Source organism: Neophocaena asiaeorientalis, unplaced genomic scaffold, assembly GCF_003031525.2.
Source record: "Neophocaena asiaeorientalis asiaeorientalis breed wild unplaced genomic scaffold, Neophocaena_asiaeorientalis_V1.1 scaffold86, whole genome shotgun sequence".
In the NCBI taxonomy this organism is placed as follows: Eukaryota; Metazoa; Chordata; class Mammalia; order Artiodactyla; family Phocoenidae; genus Neophocaena; species Neophocaena asiaeorientalis.
In genome coordinates, this window is record NW_020175039.1 from 12,792,199 (window position 1) to 12,809,705 (window position 17,507).

The following is a 17,507-nucleotide window of genomic DNA, read 5'->3' on the forward strand; positions in this document are numbered from 1 at the left end:
TGAGTAATGGAAAATATATCAAATTTGAAACTAAATTAAACCTTATTCTCTATTAAATTATTTTCATTACAAATGTTCTAGAAGAAGTGAACTTTAAAAGATATGATTTTTAAGTCAAAATGTGAAGATTCCAATGAACATCCAATGAATCATCTAGAACAGACCAAATGATTAGATGCTAAAATGATGGGTGATTGCAATATTACCAGTCATTTTTCATAGACATCAAAAAGGTTTACATCATTCACTTAAAAAAGAAGTCATCACACGATAAAGAAAATCCAAAATACATAAACGAAAAGGAAGCCCACATATACTGACCTCAACTCGAGATGCTACTAGAGCTGGCTTCGGTAGAACTGATGTAATTGTGGTACCTTTCTCCTTCTTTATCAGTGAGAAAAAGGAATCAAACAGGTACTAGAAAAAAAATATAACCAACTAGTTAGAAGCTTCAAAACTCACAAAATTCTCAGATACAATACAGTATACCCAGTTCAAGTTGAACTTTAGATAAGCAACAAATAACTTTTTAGGGTGAGTATTGCTATGCAGTATTTGCTTTTCGGTTTTTTTTGTTTTTGTTTTGCCAAAGCTGGCAAAACTAAATATTTACTACTATAAGAATTAGATCAAATAAACACTTCTAACTGCTCATGTCAAATCCTATTAAAAGAAAGTTTTCAATATAGGTATACATATAACTGATTCACTTTGTTGTACAGCAGAAACTAACACAACATTGTAAAGCAATTATAATCTAGTAAAGATGTAAAAAAAAAAGTTTTCAGCAGAGAATGAACATTTCAAATAATGCCTTCTGAGAATGTCATTTTCAGCCCCTTAATTATGAATCATTTTCTTCTTCTAAATAAAATTCTAACTATGCAAAAAAAAATGAAGCTATATTACTTATGCACCCTAAAGTTACAAATAACTGGATATTTAAATTTTCTATCAGGTCAAAAATATCTCTAAAGATTGTATTATGTATAAAAATATCTCTAAGGTTATTCTTAAACTTTATCAATGATTTACTTCCACTGTTGCACTAGAGGTGACAAATTTCAACAAAGATATTTATTTTGCAACTATTTGGCAGGACAGGAGAAAAAAAGAACTAAGTGATACTGGATATCACATATCTTAATTTCAGTGTTCCTAATCTGAAGTCCTACTATAGGCAAATAATTTAAATTTTAAGTTAAAAAACTATTAACATGCATTAGGCAATAGATATATGAAACTAAATTTTATTTTTGAGTGTCATCATGGGTAGGTAATGTAGTGACTTTGGCTATTAAGAACGATTCTTTCCTAATAATATTAAAACAAGAACAAAATACAAATATCTGAAAAGGCAACTCAGGGATGAGGAAGTAGAGTCTACAATGGGAAAATTTTTATTCTCCTCTTTGTTTTACCCAGGTGTCTTTTCTGAGAGCATCTGCTGAGAAGGAAGAATTGTCAGCATTACTACTGGAGGCCCTAGGGTATAGGAGAGGAAGAGTCACTTAAGACTTCCCAGACTTTTCTGAGTATCACCACAAGCTCTTGTTTGGAAAGATGTTCTTAAACATTGCACCAGAAGCTTACACAAAAAAGTAAAAATATTTAAATTAAAAACAAAACTCCTCTAAGCATTCCTTATGGTTCTCTTCTTAAGCCATCTGACTCGTATGTATGTGCATGTATACCCTCCCCGACACCCCTGACCTCCTTCCTGCTCCTGCTGCTGTTTATTCTCCCTTCGTGGCTACGCAAACAGTTGCCATAGGGATTTTTGTGAAGTCACAGATAGGGGATTAAAATTTCATTTCAGTTATGAGAATGAGATAGCAAGAGGGAATTCATTTGCATAGTACCACAATTGTAAATTTCAGAACTAAATATATTAGAATGATACTCATTTAAATAAAAATCACATTGCATCAGTTTCTTAAGCACTTTCCCACTTTAACTGTTTAAAACGATAGAAATTTCCTCCATGATATTCATGGGGAAATTTTCTTACAATATGGGCATTATCAAAGCACTTTTTTCTTTTTTTTCTTGCAGTACGCGGGCCTCTCACTGCTGTGGCCTCTCCCATTGCAGAACACAGGTTCCGGACGCGCATGCTCAGCGGCCATGGCTCACGGGCCCAGCCGCTCCGCGGCATGTGGGATCTTCCCGGACCGGGGCATGAACCCGCGTCCCCTGCATCGGCAGGCGGACTCTCAACCACTGCGCCACCAGGGCAGCCCCAAAGCACTCTTTTTAAGAATGTTCTGTATGAAGACCACCCAGGTGATTATTTTGGTTTCTCAATTTTTCACATAAATATATTTCTGTTTTAAAAAAATTTTTAATACATAATAGGCCTCATCTTTCTGACATACCTCAGTGTCTGTTGGCCCTGGGCTGACTTCTGGGTGGAACTGCACACCAAAGAAGGGTTTGCTCTCATGCATAATCCCCTAAAGGAAAATGAAACGGGAAGAAATTCCTTCAGTAGCAAAGAATGTCAACCAGGACTAGGTATGATTCAGTGGACAATAAAGTCCAAACTTTAAAAACTAAGTTAAAAGTTTGAGAACATTCTAAAAACAAACAGTACTAATACAAATAGGCCAATAAAGATTCAACTGGTGTCGTTCCCTTACTAAAAACAACTGATTTGGTCTATAGCCTTTGAGGCCCCTCTAGGCTCTGGTTCAGAATAAACTCAAATCCTCTTATTTTCTCCAACTCCTAAATTACTTCTCCAAGGGTCTTCTCAAAGGCTACTTCAGTGCTAAGTGAGTCCCAGAGACCCACGTAGATTAGGCTCAAACAGACTTCCACCAATCACCCATTAGCAATGAATGTGTAAGACAGCCATTGATTAACCACTCAAATTGTGGATCTTAATGAGTCAACCGATAAGAGAATAAGACAGAGAGAAATGACTTTTTAAAAAGTAGAGGGCTGTGGGAAATAGTCTGTAACAAGAATTCTTCCACATACACACCCCAGAAAAGCCCACATAAACAAGGGAAAGGTAATTGTAAAACAGAGTATTAAAAGTCCTGCACTTCTCATCACACACTCAACAGGTTTACTGAGAGCACTTACCTCATTTGTTTGATCATTGACATTCACAAAAAGTGGTTTCCAACCAGCAGGAAGAGTGCTGTCCAGGGCATAGCCATGATTCTGAGCAGTAATGAAAGCCTGTCTGTTTGTGATATTCAAAACAGGCTGATTCTGCCCTCTGGAGGGAAAAGGGGAAAAAGAATATGGAAAAGGAAAAGTGAAGAAAAGAATATAAATGCATTAGTTGTAAAATAGTGAACAAGAAAAGCCTATTAAAATTCAAACGTTTCAATTGCTTAGTGAAAATTACTGCATAAGAAAAGTCACAGATTGTTAAGCCCAAAAATTTTAGGAAAAAATTCAGTTCAGGAAGCTTTGTTGTGTGTTAAATATCAGTTCTATTAAACTTCTGTAATCAGTTTGAGAAAAGGGGAATTGCACTCATAACAAAAAGCTAAGATTTGCTCACTAGCTTAACAGAGACACATATAAGCCACTTATTTTAAGGGAGCTACAGTAATTTTAAAGCCAAAGAAGATTTCTTGGGGGATAATAGATAACTACTCAGTCCTGAATCAATCTGAATTATACTTTATGTGGAGGGTGGACTGTGAAGGAAAGTTCCATGTTGAATAAATTAACATCATTTGGGGTAAGGAAGTAAAACCAAGAGGAGCTGAAGATTTCTTGGTTCTTAAGTCACACTAGAGTTTTACAATGTTATCACTCAGTGCTCTGAAATCAAGCTTAAAATCAGAACAATTTCCCTTGGAATGTTATTTGATTGAGTATTATAACTTCAATGTATGCCAAGGAAAGGAAAATAACTTTAAACTACAGCAAAGTTATCGTTAGAGAAGGCTGCCTTTCCAAAATGCAATAAAAGTGGCATCAGGTAGTCAGACAACTGTGAACCATATAATAGTGTGCTTATCGATTTATTCTGAAGAAAATGGCACATAAGTTCTCTCTTTTCGGTTTAGTTACTAACAGTATTTCAGAGCCAGTTTGACATGTAAACAGAAGCATAACTACCTTACCTGTTGGCCATAGACATTTTGTAGACTTGGGCACCAGCCGCCAATCCTGTTATTAAATTTCCTGTACTGATTCCAAACAATGGTTCCTTGCGATTGCTCTCCAAGATCTAAGTCAGGGAAAAATTTTATTACTCCAGAAGAACGATTCCAAAATATGCAATCTCTGAAGGAATAAAATGAAGTATTCTTTTTTTTTCTTAATTTGCAAGGTAAAGAGAATAGTAATTGAATAAAAAGTTAGACGATAAATAAGGATGGGATTGACAATTTGCAGCATTAAAGTTCAATAGAATGTACTTAACATCCAGACTAAACTACATCTAATTTAATATTTCTCTGGAACCTTGAAGGTCTTATAGGTCCCAAGTTGTCATTTTCCAGTTGTACAGACAACACATTTGGAGATTGGAGACCAGCTTTCTGCACTCAAGGACACAATCTCAGTCACTTTGTCTAAAGTTCTTTGTTCTTCTTCCTGTGGAACTCTCTCCTCGTTGGTTCCCCCTATATACTATCTGTGCTGACATTGCCTCAGAGGTCACAAATAGGAGTACTAAAAAATTACTTGTATAAATAAAATATATTACAGCTTTTTCGGCCATGCAGAGCAGACTCTCTCCACTTCACACACAGACACAGACTATCCCAGGTTCACTGCACCTTTTTGACATTCTGAATTAGTGGTTGTGCAAGAGCTGGGTTCCCAGGTCCACCGGCAATTAAAAGCCCATCATACTCCATCTTGGTGAAATCATGATTCCAGGGCACTACATGCACTTCCGCTCCTCGCTGGAAAAGAAACACAAGAATGGTCAATTTAATAACATTTTTCTTCGCCAAAGTGGTAAACCTTCTCTTGGCTAATTACTCCCGAAAGGGAAGGGAAACAGAGTCCATGATTCAAATAAATAATGCTGAGCAAAAAACTCTCTGTTGACTCATATTTTGTGTGATGTAAATGGACCCTAGGATAGAAAGTGGAGGAAAAAAACACTATTTACATTTTGATTCTGAAAAAATAGATAATGCATTTCCCCACACTTCAGGAGGTTGTAGTCCTAAAGGCTTCATGACTGGCCACACAGGAATACAGTTTGTCTTCCCTAGCTCTGAGAGAGGGAGTTGCAAAAGCGAAGATAAATTCCTTTCTCCAAAATTTAATTTGGTCCACCTCTCACCTTTTTCAATTCGGTTTTTTTTTTTTTTTTGCGGTACACGGGCCTCTCACTGTTGTGGCCTCTCCCGTTGTGGAGCACAGGCTCTGGACGCGCAGGCTCAGCGGCCATGGCTCACGGGCCTAGCCGCTCCGTGGCATGTGGGATCTTCCCGGACGGGGGCACGAACCCGTGTCCCCTGCATCGGCAGGCGGACTCTCAACCACTGCGCCACCAGGGAAGCCCTCAATTCTGTATTTTTTTGTCTGACCAAATTTTAGTGACTTCTTTCCTAGGGTTTTTTCATATTGTCTATAATACCTCTATTCTGATAGAAAAATTAGAACTTTTCTATACAAAAGTGGATGGGAAGATGTCTTTGATTATTTCGCTAGAAGCATTTCCTGATATAAGAATTTGAGAGAAAGAAGTTTCTTTGGAGGGGTTTCCAGGAAATACCAATAGAAAGCAGCATGGGGAAAGACCCTAATAAAGTGTGCATTATCGGGCAGTTACCACAATGAAGAAAAGGAGCTTCAGCCCACTGGGGAATTCTGAGAGCCAGTGTAGCACATTTCACCTTACAACAGCTTAGCAATGTGGCAAAGGAGCTGGGGAATTTATACTCTGTCATTGATTGGGGCTGCTCCAGGGATCATTAATTCTATGTCATTTCCTGCCTGCCAGCAGCCTCCAACCAACCAAAGAGAGCTCTGAGGCAATAAGATGCAGACACTTGCAATTAGAAGATGAACAAAATGCCTTAAGATGATAAAATGAGAGGGAGATATGGCTAGGCCAACCACAGCACCTACTATTTAAGGGTCCACGCACATTTTTGTTAATAAAATTGACCAGCATTCAGAATCATGATCTGGATGTTGGTGATATTCTATAACAAAAAAAGTGAATTGAAGAATTCTCCTTTACCCATGCTAATTTGGTGTTATGCAAATATATCTAGGGGTGGGGTACATGTGTATAAGAGAAACAGAAAGACAAAGAGACAGAGGGAGACAGAGATAGAAAGAGAAGGAGAAATCCCAACAAAACAATGTTTAAGAAAACATTGCAATAATGGTTACATTCTCCTCAACTATTTTTAAGGTCTAATTTCAGTTGGTTCTCTAAGAGTTGATATAAAGCAATGTGTAAGTTTGTACTATATCAGGGCATAATCCCTACAAACATGTGGTACATAATAAATGTAACCCAAAGGCGGAGTTCTCCTACTGACTACCTTTTTGGTTATCTCTAAACCCCAAGAAATTGAGTGTGTCATGTCTCAGAATGTCCGTCAGTAAGTGAAAAGAACAGTCTTCATTTCCTTCTGTGTTTTTGTGGCCTTTGAGGTTTTTGTTTTTGTTTTTAACAGAAATCTACATCTCTAATTTTAACAGGAATAAATGTGTTATCTAATAGATCAAAGGCAACAAGAAGAGAGTATATCCCCTGACATTCTGACAGAATACACAAGCTTTCTCTGAAACAGATAGAGGAAATCAGATTAACACTAATGATCAATATTAGAAACCCCCAACCTTGAGATGGAACAAATTACTTACCTTTACTAGTAAGCGGATTACATTGTTTTTTATCCCACAGTCTACAGCTACCACTTTCGTGGGATTTCCTTTGCCATACACCTTGACATCCTGCCATTTTAAAAACCAGAGAGTAAGAGAGAAAGGTCCAGCTATGAGCAACACACCAATATCATAAACACATCTCAGGATGCTCTGCACTTGGTAACAGATTGACTGCTAACTACTAGGGAGTGGCTGGCAGTTAACAATCAATTTGTAAGAAAGGCACAGCAAATGCCACAAATTCTATCTTCTTCATGAGAACAAAGTACCTTGCTGTTTTGTATAAAATGTTGAATACAGTAATAACAATTATCCCTAAGAAACTGGTTGCTTCCATAATTAACAAATATCTTTCCCATGTTTTGACTCATTAACAACCAGTAGCAATGGAATTTCCAAGTATTATTGCCTGATTCAGCACTAAACAGATGCAGTAATAGATATATCATGCTTTAAATACCACTTGATCCTCAACTTGCAATAAAGTTTGGATGAGGTAGAGCTGTTGTGCATTAGGCTTATGCAGTGGGGCTAATGGATAAAATCAGTCTGAGTCAGAGGACTTGCTAAGCTAGTGTAGACCTCTGGTCCCTTTAGGTTACTGTGCAATCATTTGCATTTAAATGGTAGACTTCATAAAAGGATCCCAGAGCATATCATAATCATTACCTATGTTTTAAGCACTGCTTGGAGTCAGATCCATTTTCACAGGCATTTACCCAAGAAGTAGTTCCCCAAAGTCATAAAAGAAGAAATAATAGAGAGAGAGAGAAAGCCTAGAGGGCTGGATGCCCACACTGGTCCCAGCTTCGAGAGTCAGCTAGCACATTCTGAATTTAGAATGATTTCAAAGTTTGTTAAGGGTTTTAGATGAAATTTGCAATCTGGTGTCTACACAAACACACTATATACTCTCTGTACAGAATGACAGAAGTAAGCAAGACCTCACAGAAACTGGGATATATGAATTTGCTAGGAATCTCCAAGAGAGGAATATATTATGCAGTATTTTTCAAACTTATTTGACCACAGAATTTTTTTAAGGTGACTTTCTCCAGGCCAATACTTCTCACATTTGGAAAATCTAGACTACATCCCCAAGGTAGTTCTAAACTCTAAAATTCTATAAAAATAGTCCTCTATCATGCTGTGTCTCAAACAAAATCACTTCATAGGAAAATATGTTAAAATCTCTTTCTCCTATTTGTCTAAGCCACCCTGCTGTCTCTTTTCCTGCTGTTAGTGCTCAGGCGAGGCTTTCACGAGTTTTGTCCTAATTAGTTGCAATAACTTTCTAGTTATCTGCTCTTTTATCCAGTTTACTTTGCTCCAAAATGATGCCAAATGGGTTCCCAGTAGTCTCCAAGTTAGCTGATTTATTTCGCCAACGACACTAAACCATCTAGCTCTAGCTCCGTCCATCTCCACTCATCTTTGGCCAAATGCGAGAACCTATATGTGTGAACCCTTAGGTCAGCCACACCAAACTACACATAACTCTTCAAAGACACCGTATCGTCTCATACTTCTGTGCCTTTCAACACATGCCATTTCCTCTGCCTGAAACGAAGTTCTCCTTGTTCTCCATCTACCGAGTTGCTCCTTATGCCTCAGAACAAGCCTAATTCCTCTGCAGAACCTCCCCTGATCCACCTATTTCATTGGCTGTTTCCCCACACATGCCTTTATGGTACCTCATGCACATTCCAAGGACAGCATTTATCACAGTATTCTCTCCATGGTGCCTACTTGCTTGCCTACCCCACCAATCTCTATGGTCCCCAAGGACAGAGGCTGTAGCCCAAGAGACTCACAACTACTCTAACAGATATTCAATCAAAATCAACACATCTTTCTAAGATGTATTCTATACCTTCCTGTAAATATACAATAAACATATATTACTTTGGGGTGATACAGTCATCATCCTGAATACTACTCTTTGAACTGAGCTATAATACACTAAGTCTTCAGTGTGCTCAGGAATACTTTTCCCTGCACAAGATGACCCCAGATTCTGATTACTGTACTGGGTCTGATTTCTATAAAGTGTTCCCGACTCTCTGGCAGACCATTCGCTCTGACTCCTGATATTCAATTGAACAGCCCTTTTATTTGACATTGTTAAAGTCTTGAGCTAAGGAACCACAAGAGGAGAGAAGAAAAGTTAAAACAGTAAACAGCCTCTAAATCAGGCCATGAAGATCACTCTGTAAGTAAAAGTTGTAACTTTAAATGCACTGATTTTATAATATATCAATTTTAACTGCTATGAGACCCTTTTCTCCCTCCCTCTCTGATGCTTCTGGAAGATGACCTCTACCTAAAAGAAGATTTTGATATTACAAAAGAGGAAGGTCTAAAGGGAATAAAATAAAACTACAAAACATGAAGGAAAATTTCTCACCTTGGTTGAAACCTCAGCAATCAAATTCTGCTTATTTGGATCCACAAAGTCCACAGACTGACCTTCAAATTCAATCTTCCCAAGCATGGTACCCTATCATATTAAAAAATTAGACAGTTAACAGGGAGCAATGATGCAGGTGCTGACAGGTTAAATTCACAGGGACTTACACAGCTGCTCCACTATTTAGATGTCTTTAGAACATACTCATAACCATCAGCAAGAGATCTTCATCTTCTCAACTAGGAAAGGTGGAGCAGTGTGCATGGTACATTTTGGGAAACACTATGAGAAGGTACAAGCTAGCAAGGCTAATTTGTGAAAACTTTACCTTAGTTCTTTTAGGGCTGAGACAGTCACCTGGAGTAAGCAAAGTCAAAGGGCAACAGAATTCAGGTCTCCAGTAGATGCAAATCAGAGTATTTAGAGTACTTATGACCTAAAGCTATTTCGTGGGTGATGTCGACAAAATAATCGATTGAGAAGAAAAAAAGAAATCTAAAAATAGCTGAAAATTGAAAAAGAATGCAAACTTATTAGAGAGTAAAATTCACAAACAAAAAACTGTAAAATGCTGTATAAGTCACAAACTTTGAGAAGTTACAATGAAAGGGTTCGCTGCTTTAGACATGCTAATAAGGGCTTGAACTTTAGAGTACCCTTAACCCTCTGTAAAGTTTTCACAAATTAACCTTGCTAGCTTGAACATGGCAAATGTTATATTATTCTTAGCTGTCTTGAGATTTACTTATTTGTTAGTAAGTCTACTTTGACCTATTTAGAAAATGGCATATTTTATAATCAAGACTTTACTGAGGGAGAGAACAAATCAAAATAATTCATTGATTTGCTTTTCTCCAATGAAATTGTTGCACTGAAGGAAATAGAGGAAAGCCTTTTTCCCTTTGAAACGCATTCCTTAGGAGAAGAAGTAACTTGGGAGTGAGTGAGTACCAGCAACATGGTTAGAGGGTCAAATGGTTATTTCAGTGTGATTATTAAAACCAGAGTACTACCTCACACTCTGGGAAAAATAGTAAAAATCACCTTTCACTTCCATACTGGATTATTAAGTTTCATAGTGATCTCCACTTACTTTTATAATCCAAATCACAGAAGTCCTTGACTATATTTATGGATCCCTAATTTTGAAATTCCGTTTCCAGTTCTCATTCCCTTTTTCTCAAAGCATGCTGAACGACAAACACCCTTACTTTTCAACCTAAGACTAATAGAACTGAAAGCCACAACATAGTTTTGTTGTTGTTGTTGTTTCTAACATCTTTATTGGAGTATAATTGCTTTACAATGGTGTGTTAGTTTCTGCTTTATAACAAAGTGAATCAGCTATACATATACATATATCCCCATATCCCCTCCCTCTTGCGTCTCCCTCCCACCCTCCCTATCCCATCCCTCTAGGTGGTCACAAAACACCCAGCTGATATCCCTGAGCTATGCGGCTGCTTCCCACTAGCTATTTTACATTTGGGAGTGTATATATGTTCATGCCACTCTCTCACTTCGTCCCAGCTTACCCTTCCCCCTCACCGTGCCCTCAGGTCCATTCTCTACGTCTGCATCTTTATTCCTGTCCTGCCCCTAGGTTTTTTAGAACCATTTTTTCTTTTAGATTCCATATATATGTGTTAGCACACGGTATTTGTTTTTCTCTTTCTGACTTACTTCACTATGTATGACAGACTCTAGGTCCAACCACCTCATTACAAATAACTCAATTTCATTTCTTTTTATGGCTAAGTAATATTCCATTGTATATACATGCCACATCGTTTTTTTAATTAAAAAATTTTTAATTTTACTTAATTTTTTATACAGCAGGTTCTTATTAGTTATCCATTTTATACATATTAGTGTACATATGTCAATCCCAATTTCCCAATTCATCCCACCACCACCACCCTGCCGCCACATTCCCCCCTTGGTGTCCATACGTTTGTTCTCTACAACTGTGTCTCAATTTCTGCCCTGCAAACCGGTTCATCTGTACCATTTTTCTACGTTCCACACATATGTGTTAACATACAATATTTGTTTTGCTCTTTCTGACTTACTTCCCCCTGTATGACAGTCTCTAGATCCATCCACGTCTCTACAAATGACCCAATTTCGTTCCTTTTTATGGCTGAGTAATATTCAATTCTATATATGTACCACAACTTCTTTATCCATTCGTCTGTCAGTGGGCATTTAGGTTTCTTCCATGTCCTGGCTACTGTAAATAGTGCTGCAATGAACATGGGGGTGCATGTGTCTTTCTGAATTATAGTTTTCTCTGGGTATACACCCATTAGTAGGATTGCTGGGTCATATGGTAATTCTATTTTTAGTTTATCAAGGAACCTCCATACTGTTCTCCATAGTGGCCGTATCAATTTACATTCCCACCAACAGTGCAAGAGGGTTCCTTTTTCTCCACACCCTCTCCAGCATTTGTTGTTTGTAGATTTTCTGATGATGCCCTTTCTAACTGTTGTGAGGTGACACCTCACTGTAGTTTTGATTTGCATTTCTCTAATAATTAGTGATGTTGAGCAGCTTTTCATGTGCTTCTTGGCCATCTGTATGTCTTCTTTGGAGAAATGTCTATTTAGGTCTTCTGCCCATTTTTGGATTGGGTTGTTTGTTTTTTTAATATTGAGCTGCATGAGCTGTTTATATATTTTGGAGATTAATCCTTTGTCGTTGATTCCTTTGCAAATATTTTCTACCATTCTGAGGGTTGTCTTTTCGTCTTGATTGTAGTTTCCTTTGCTGTGCAAAAGCTTTATGTTTCATTTGTTTATCTTTGTCTTTCTTTCCATTACTCTAGGAGGTGGATCCAAAAAGATCTTGCTGTGATTTATGTCAAAGAGTGTTCTGCCTATGTTTTCCTCTAAGAGTTTTATAGTGTCTGGTCTTACATTTAGGTCTCTAATCCATTTTGAGTTTATTTTTGTGTATGGTGTTAGGGAGTGTTCTAACTTCATTCTTTTACATATAACTGTCCAGTTTGCCCAGCACCATTTATTGAAGTGACTGTCTTTTCTCCATTGTATATCCTTGCCTCCTTTGTCATAGCTTAGTTGACATTAACGACCTTGATCATTACGTAGTGTCCTTCCTTGTCTCTTGTAACATTCTTTATTTTAAAGTCTATTTTATCTGATATGAATATTGCTACTCCAGCTTTCTTTTGATTTCCACTTGCACGGAATATTCTTTTCCATCCCCTCACTTTCAGTCTGTATGTGTCCCTAGATCTGAAGTGTGTCTCTTATAGACGGCATATATATGGGTCTTGTTTTTGTACCCATTCAGTGAACCTGTGTCTTCTGGTTGGATCATTTAATTCATTCACGTTTAAGGTAATTATCGATATTTATGTTCCTATTACCATTTTCTTAGTTGTCATGGGTTTGTTTTTGTAGGTCCCTTACTTGTCTTGTGTGTCCCATTTAGAGAAGCTCCTTTAGCATTTTTTGTAGAGCTGGTTTAGTGGTGCTGAATCTCTTAGCTTTTGCTTGTCTGTAAATCTTTTGATTTCTCCGTCGAATCTGAATGAGATCCTTGCCAGGTAGAGCAATCTTGGTGGTAGATTCTTTCCTTTCATCACTTTAAATATATCATGCCACTCCTTTCTGACTTGCAGAGTTTCTGCTGAGAAATCAGCTGTTAACCTTATGGGAGTTCCCTTGTATGTTTGTCGTTTTTCCCTCGTTTCAATAATATTTGTTTGTCTTTAATTTCTGTCAATTTGATTACTATGTGTCTCAGTGAATTTCTCCTTGGGTTTATCCTGCCTGGGACTCTCTGGCTTCCTGAACTTGGGTGGCTATTTCCCTTCCCATGTTAGGGAAGTTTCTGACTATAATCTCTTCAAATATTTTCTTGGGTCCTTTCTCTCTCTCTTCTCCTTCTGGGACCCCTATAACGTGAATATTTTTGCATTTAATGTTGTCCCAGAGGTCTCTTAAGCTATCTTCATTTATTTTCATTATTTTTTCTTTTTTCTATTCCACAGCAGTGAATTCCACCAGTCTGTCTTCAAGGTCCCTTATCCATTCTTCTGCTTTGGTTATTCTGCTATTGATTCCTTCTAGTGTATTTTTCATTTCAGGTATTGTATTGTTCATTTCTGTTTGTTTGTTCTTTAATTCTTCTAGGTCTTTGTTAAACATTTCTTGCATCTTCTTGATCTTTGCTTCCATTCGTTTTCCAAGGTCCTGGATCATCTTCACTATCATTGTTCTGAATTCATTTTCTAGAAGGTTTCCTATCTACACTTCATTTAGTTGCTTTTCTGAGGTTTCATCTTGTTCCTTCACCTGGTACATAGCCCTCTGCTTTTTAATCTTGTCTGTCTTTCTAGGAATGTAGTTTTGGTGCCATAGGCTGCAGGATTGTAGTTCTTCTTCCTTCTGTTGTCTGCCCTATGGTGGATGAGGTTATCTAAGAGACTTCTGTGCCACATCTTCTTTATCCATTCATCTGTCGATGGACACTTAGGTTGCTTCCATGTCCTGGCTATTGTAAATAGAGCTGCAATGAGCATTGTGGTACATGACTCTTTTTGAATTATGGTTTTCTCAGGGTATATGCCCAGTAGTGGGATTGCTGGGTCGTATGGTAGTTCTATTTGTAGTTTTTTAAGGAACCTCCATACTGTTCTCCATAGTGGCTGTATCAATTTACATTCCCACCAAGAGTGCAAGAGGGTTCCCTTTTCTCCACACCCTCTCCAGTATATATTGTTTGTAGATTTTTTGACGATGGGCATTCTGACTGGTGTGAGGTGATACCTCATTGTAGTTTTGATTTGCATTTCTCTAATGTTTACTGGCGTTGAGCATTCTTTCATGTATTTGTTGGCAATCTGTATATATTCGAGGAATATCTATTCAGTTCTTTTGCCAATTTGGGGATTGGATTGTTTGTTTTTTTTAATATTGAGCTGCATGAGCTGCTTGTAAATTTTGGAGATTAATCCTTTGTCAGTTGCTTCATTTGCAAATATTTTATGAAGATTGCTTTGGCTTTTCGGGGTCCTTTGTGTTTCAGTACAAATTGTGAAATTTTTTGTTCTAATTCTGTGAAAAATGCCATTTATAATTTGATAGGAATTGCACTGAATCTGTAGATTGCTTTGTGTAGTATAGTCATTTTCACAATGTTGATTCTTCCAATCCAAGAACAGGGTATATCTCTCCATCTATTTGTATCATCTTTAATTTCTTTCATCAGCGTCTTATAATTTTAATCTTTAGGATTCTCTATGTATAGTATCATGTCATCTGCAAACAGTGACAGCTTTACTTCTTCTCTTCTGATTTGGATTCCTTTTATTTGTTTTTCTTCTCTGATTGCTGTGGCTAAAATTTCCAAAGCTATTTTGAATAACAGTGGTGACAGTGGCAACCTTGTCTTATTCCTGATCTTAGTGGAAATGCTTTCAGTTTTTCACCATTGAGAACGATGTTGGCTTTGGGTTGGTCATATATGGCCTTTATTAGGTTGAGGTAAGTTCCCCCATGCCTATTGTCTGGAGGTTTTTTACATTTAATGGGTGTTGAATCTTGTCAAAAACTTTTTCTGCATCTATTGAGATGATCATATGGTTTTTCTCCTTGAATTTGTGAATATGGTGTATCACATTGATTGATTTGCGTATATTGAAGAATCCTTGCATTCCTGGGCTGAACCCCACCTCCTCATGGTGTATGATCCTTTTAATGTGTTGTTAGATTCTGTTTCCTAGTATTTTGTTGAGGATTTTTGCGTCTATGTTCATCAGTGATATTGGCCTGTAGTTTTCTTTGTGACATTTTTGTCTGGTTTTGGTATCAGGGTGATGGTGGCCTCGTAGAATGATTTGGGGACTGCTCCTCACTATGCTATATTTTGGAAGAGTTTGAGAAGGATAGGTGTTAGCTCTTCTCTAAATATTTGATAGAATTTGCCTGTGAAGCCATCTGGTCCTAGGCTTTTGTTTGTTGGAAGATTTTAAATCACAGTCTCAATTTCAATGCTTGTGATTGGCCTATTTATATTTCCTATTTCTTCCTGGTTCAGTCTTGGAAGGTTGTGCATTTCTAAGAATTGGTCCATTCCTTCCATGTTGTCCATTTTATTGGCATATAGTTGCTCATAGTAATCTTTCATGATCCTTTGTATTTCTGCAGTGTCAGTTGTTACTTCTCCTTTCTCATTTCTAATTCTATTGATTTGAGTCTTCTTCCTTTTTTTCTTGATGAGTCTGGCTAATGGTTTATCAATTTTGTTTGTCTTCTCAAAGAACCAGCTTTAGTTTTATTGATCTTTGCTGTTGTTTGCTTCATTTATTTTTCATTTATTTCTGATCTGATCTTTTTTATTTTTTTCATTCTGCTAACTTTCGTGGGTTTTTTGTTCTTTTTCTAATTGCTTTAGATGCAAGGTTTGGTTGTTTATTTAAGATATTTCTTGCTTCTTGAGGTAGGAATTTATTGCTATAAACTTCCCTCTCAGAACTGCTTTTGCTGCATCCCATAGGTTTTGGGTCATCATGTTTTCAGCCTCATTTGTTTTTAGGTATTTTTTAATTTCCGCTTTGATTTCTTCAGTGATCTCTTACTCTATTATGTCTGATATGAGAATTGCTACTCCAACATTCTTTTGATTTCCATATCCATGGAATATCTTTTTACATCTCTTCACTTTCAGTTCGTTGTGTCCCTGGTGTGAAGTGGGTCTGTTATAGACAGCATATATGTGGGTGTTGTTTTGTATCCATTCAGCCAGCCTATGTCTTTTGGTTGGAGCATTTAATCCATTTACATTTAAGGTAATTATCGATATGTATGTTCCTACTACCATTTTCTTAATTGTTTTGGGTTTGTAATTGTAGGTCTTTTCCTTCTCTTGTGTTTCCTGTCTAGAGAATTTCCTTTAGCGTTTGTTGTAAAGCTGGTTTGGTGGTGCTGAATTCTCGTAGCTTTTGCATGTCTGTAAAGGTTTTTATTTCTGCATCAAATCTGAATGAGATCCTTGCTGGGTAGAGTAATCTGGGTTGTAGGTTTTTCCCTTTCATCACTTTAAATATGTCCTGCCACTCTCTTCTGGCTTGCAGAGTTTCTGCTGAAAGATCAGCTGTTAACCTTATGGGGATTCCGTTTTATGTTATTTGTTGTTTTTTGCTTGCTGATCTTAATATTTTTTCTTTGTATTTAATTTTCGATAGTTTGATTAATATGTATCTTGGCTTGTTTCTCCTTGGATTTATCCTGTATGGGACTCTCTGCATTTCCTGGACTTGATTAACTATTTCCTTTCCCACATTAGGGAAGTTTTCAAATATAATCTCTTCAAATATTTTCTCAGTCCCTTTCTTTTTCTCTTCTTCTTCTGGGACCCCTATAATTCAAATGTTGGTGCATTTAATATTGTCCCAGAGGTCTCTGAGAGTGTCCTCAATTCTTTTCCTTCTTTTTTCTTTATTGTGCTCTGCAGTAGTTATTTCCACTCTTTTATCTTCCAGGTCACTTATCCATTCTTCTGCCTCAGTTATTCTGCTATTGATTCCTTCTAGAGAAGTTTTAATTTCATTTATTGTGTTGTTCATCATGTTTGTTGGCTCTTTAGTTCTCATATGTCCTTGTTAAAAGTTTCTTGTATTTTCTCCATTCTATTTCCAAGATTTTGGATCATCTTTACTATCATTACTGAATTATTTTTCAGGTAGACTGCCTATTTTCTCTTCATTTGTTTGGTCTGGTGGGTTTTTACCTTGCTCCTTCATCTGCTGTGTGTTTCTCTGTCTTCTCATTTTTCTTAACTTACTGTTTTCAGTGTCTCCTTTTTGCAGGCTTCAGGTTTGTAGTTTCTGTTGTTTTTGGTGTCTGTCCCCAGTGGCTAAGGTTGGTTCAGTGGGTTGTGTAGGCTTCCTGGTGGAGGGGACTAGTGCCTGTGTTCTGGTGGATGAGGCTGTATCTTGTCTTTCTGTTGGGCAGGACCGCGTCCGGTAATGTGTTTTGGGGTGTCTGTGACCTTATGATGATTTTAGGCAGCCTCTCTGCTAATGGGTGTGGTTGTGTTCCTGTCTTGTTATTAGTTTGGCATAGGGTGTGCAGCACTGTAGCTTGCTGGTCATTGAGTGGAGTTGGGTCTTAGCGTTGAGGTGGAGATATCTGGGTGAGCTTTCGCCATTTGATATTAGGTGGAGCTGGGAGTTCTCTGGTGAACCAATTTCCTGAACTTGGCTCTCCCACCTCAGAGGCACAGC

At 37.5% G+C, this 17,507-nt stretch overlaps 1 protein-coding gene across 1 annotated transcript in view; it reads right to left on the bottom strand.

The window, feature by feature from the left end:
- Positions 1 to 17,507, bottom strand: part of CPS1 (carbamoyl-phosphate synthase 1) — a 140,413-nt gene that overhangs the window by 94,026 nt on the left and 28,880 nt on the right. The window contains exons 6-12 of the mRNA XM_024763188.1: positions 9,248 to 9,340; positions 6,817 to 6,906; positions 4,758 to 4,886; positions 4,098 to 4,204; positions 3,097 to 3,235; positions 2,382 to 2,459; positions 322 to 420 (exon numbers count right to left, since the gene is read on the bottom strand). Coding sequence (XP_024618956.1) covers positions 322 to 420; positions 2,382 to 2,459; positions 3,097 to 3,235; positions 4,098 to 4,204; positions 4,758 to 4,886; positions 6,817 to 6,906; positions 9,248 to 9,340 — 735 coding nt within the window. The remainder of the gene's footprint in view (positions 1 to 321; positions 421 to 2,381; positions 2,460 to 3,096; positions 3,236 to 4,097; positions 4,205 to 4,757; positions 4,887 to 6,816; positions 6,907 to 9,247; positions 9,341 to 17,507) is intronic.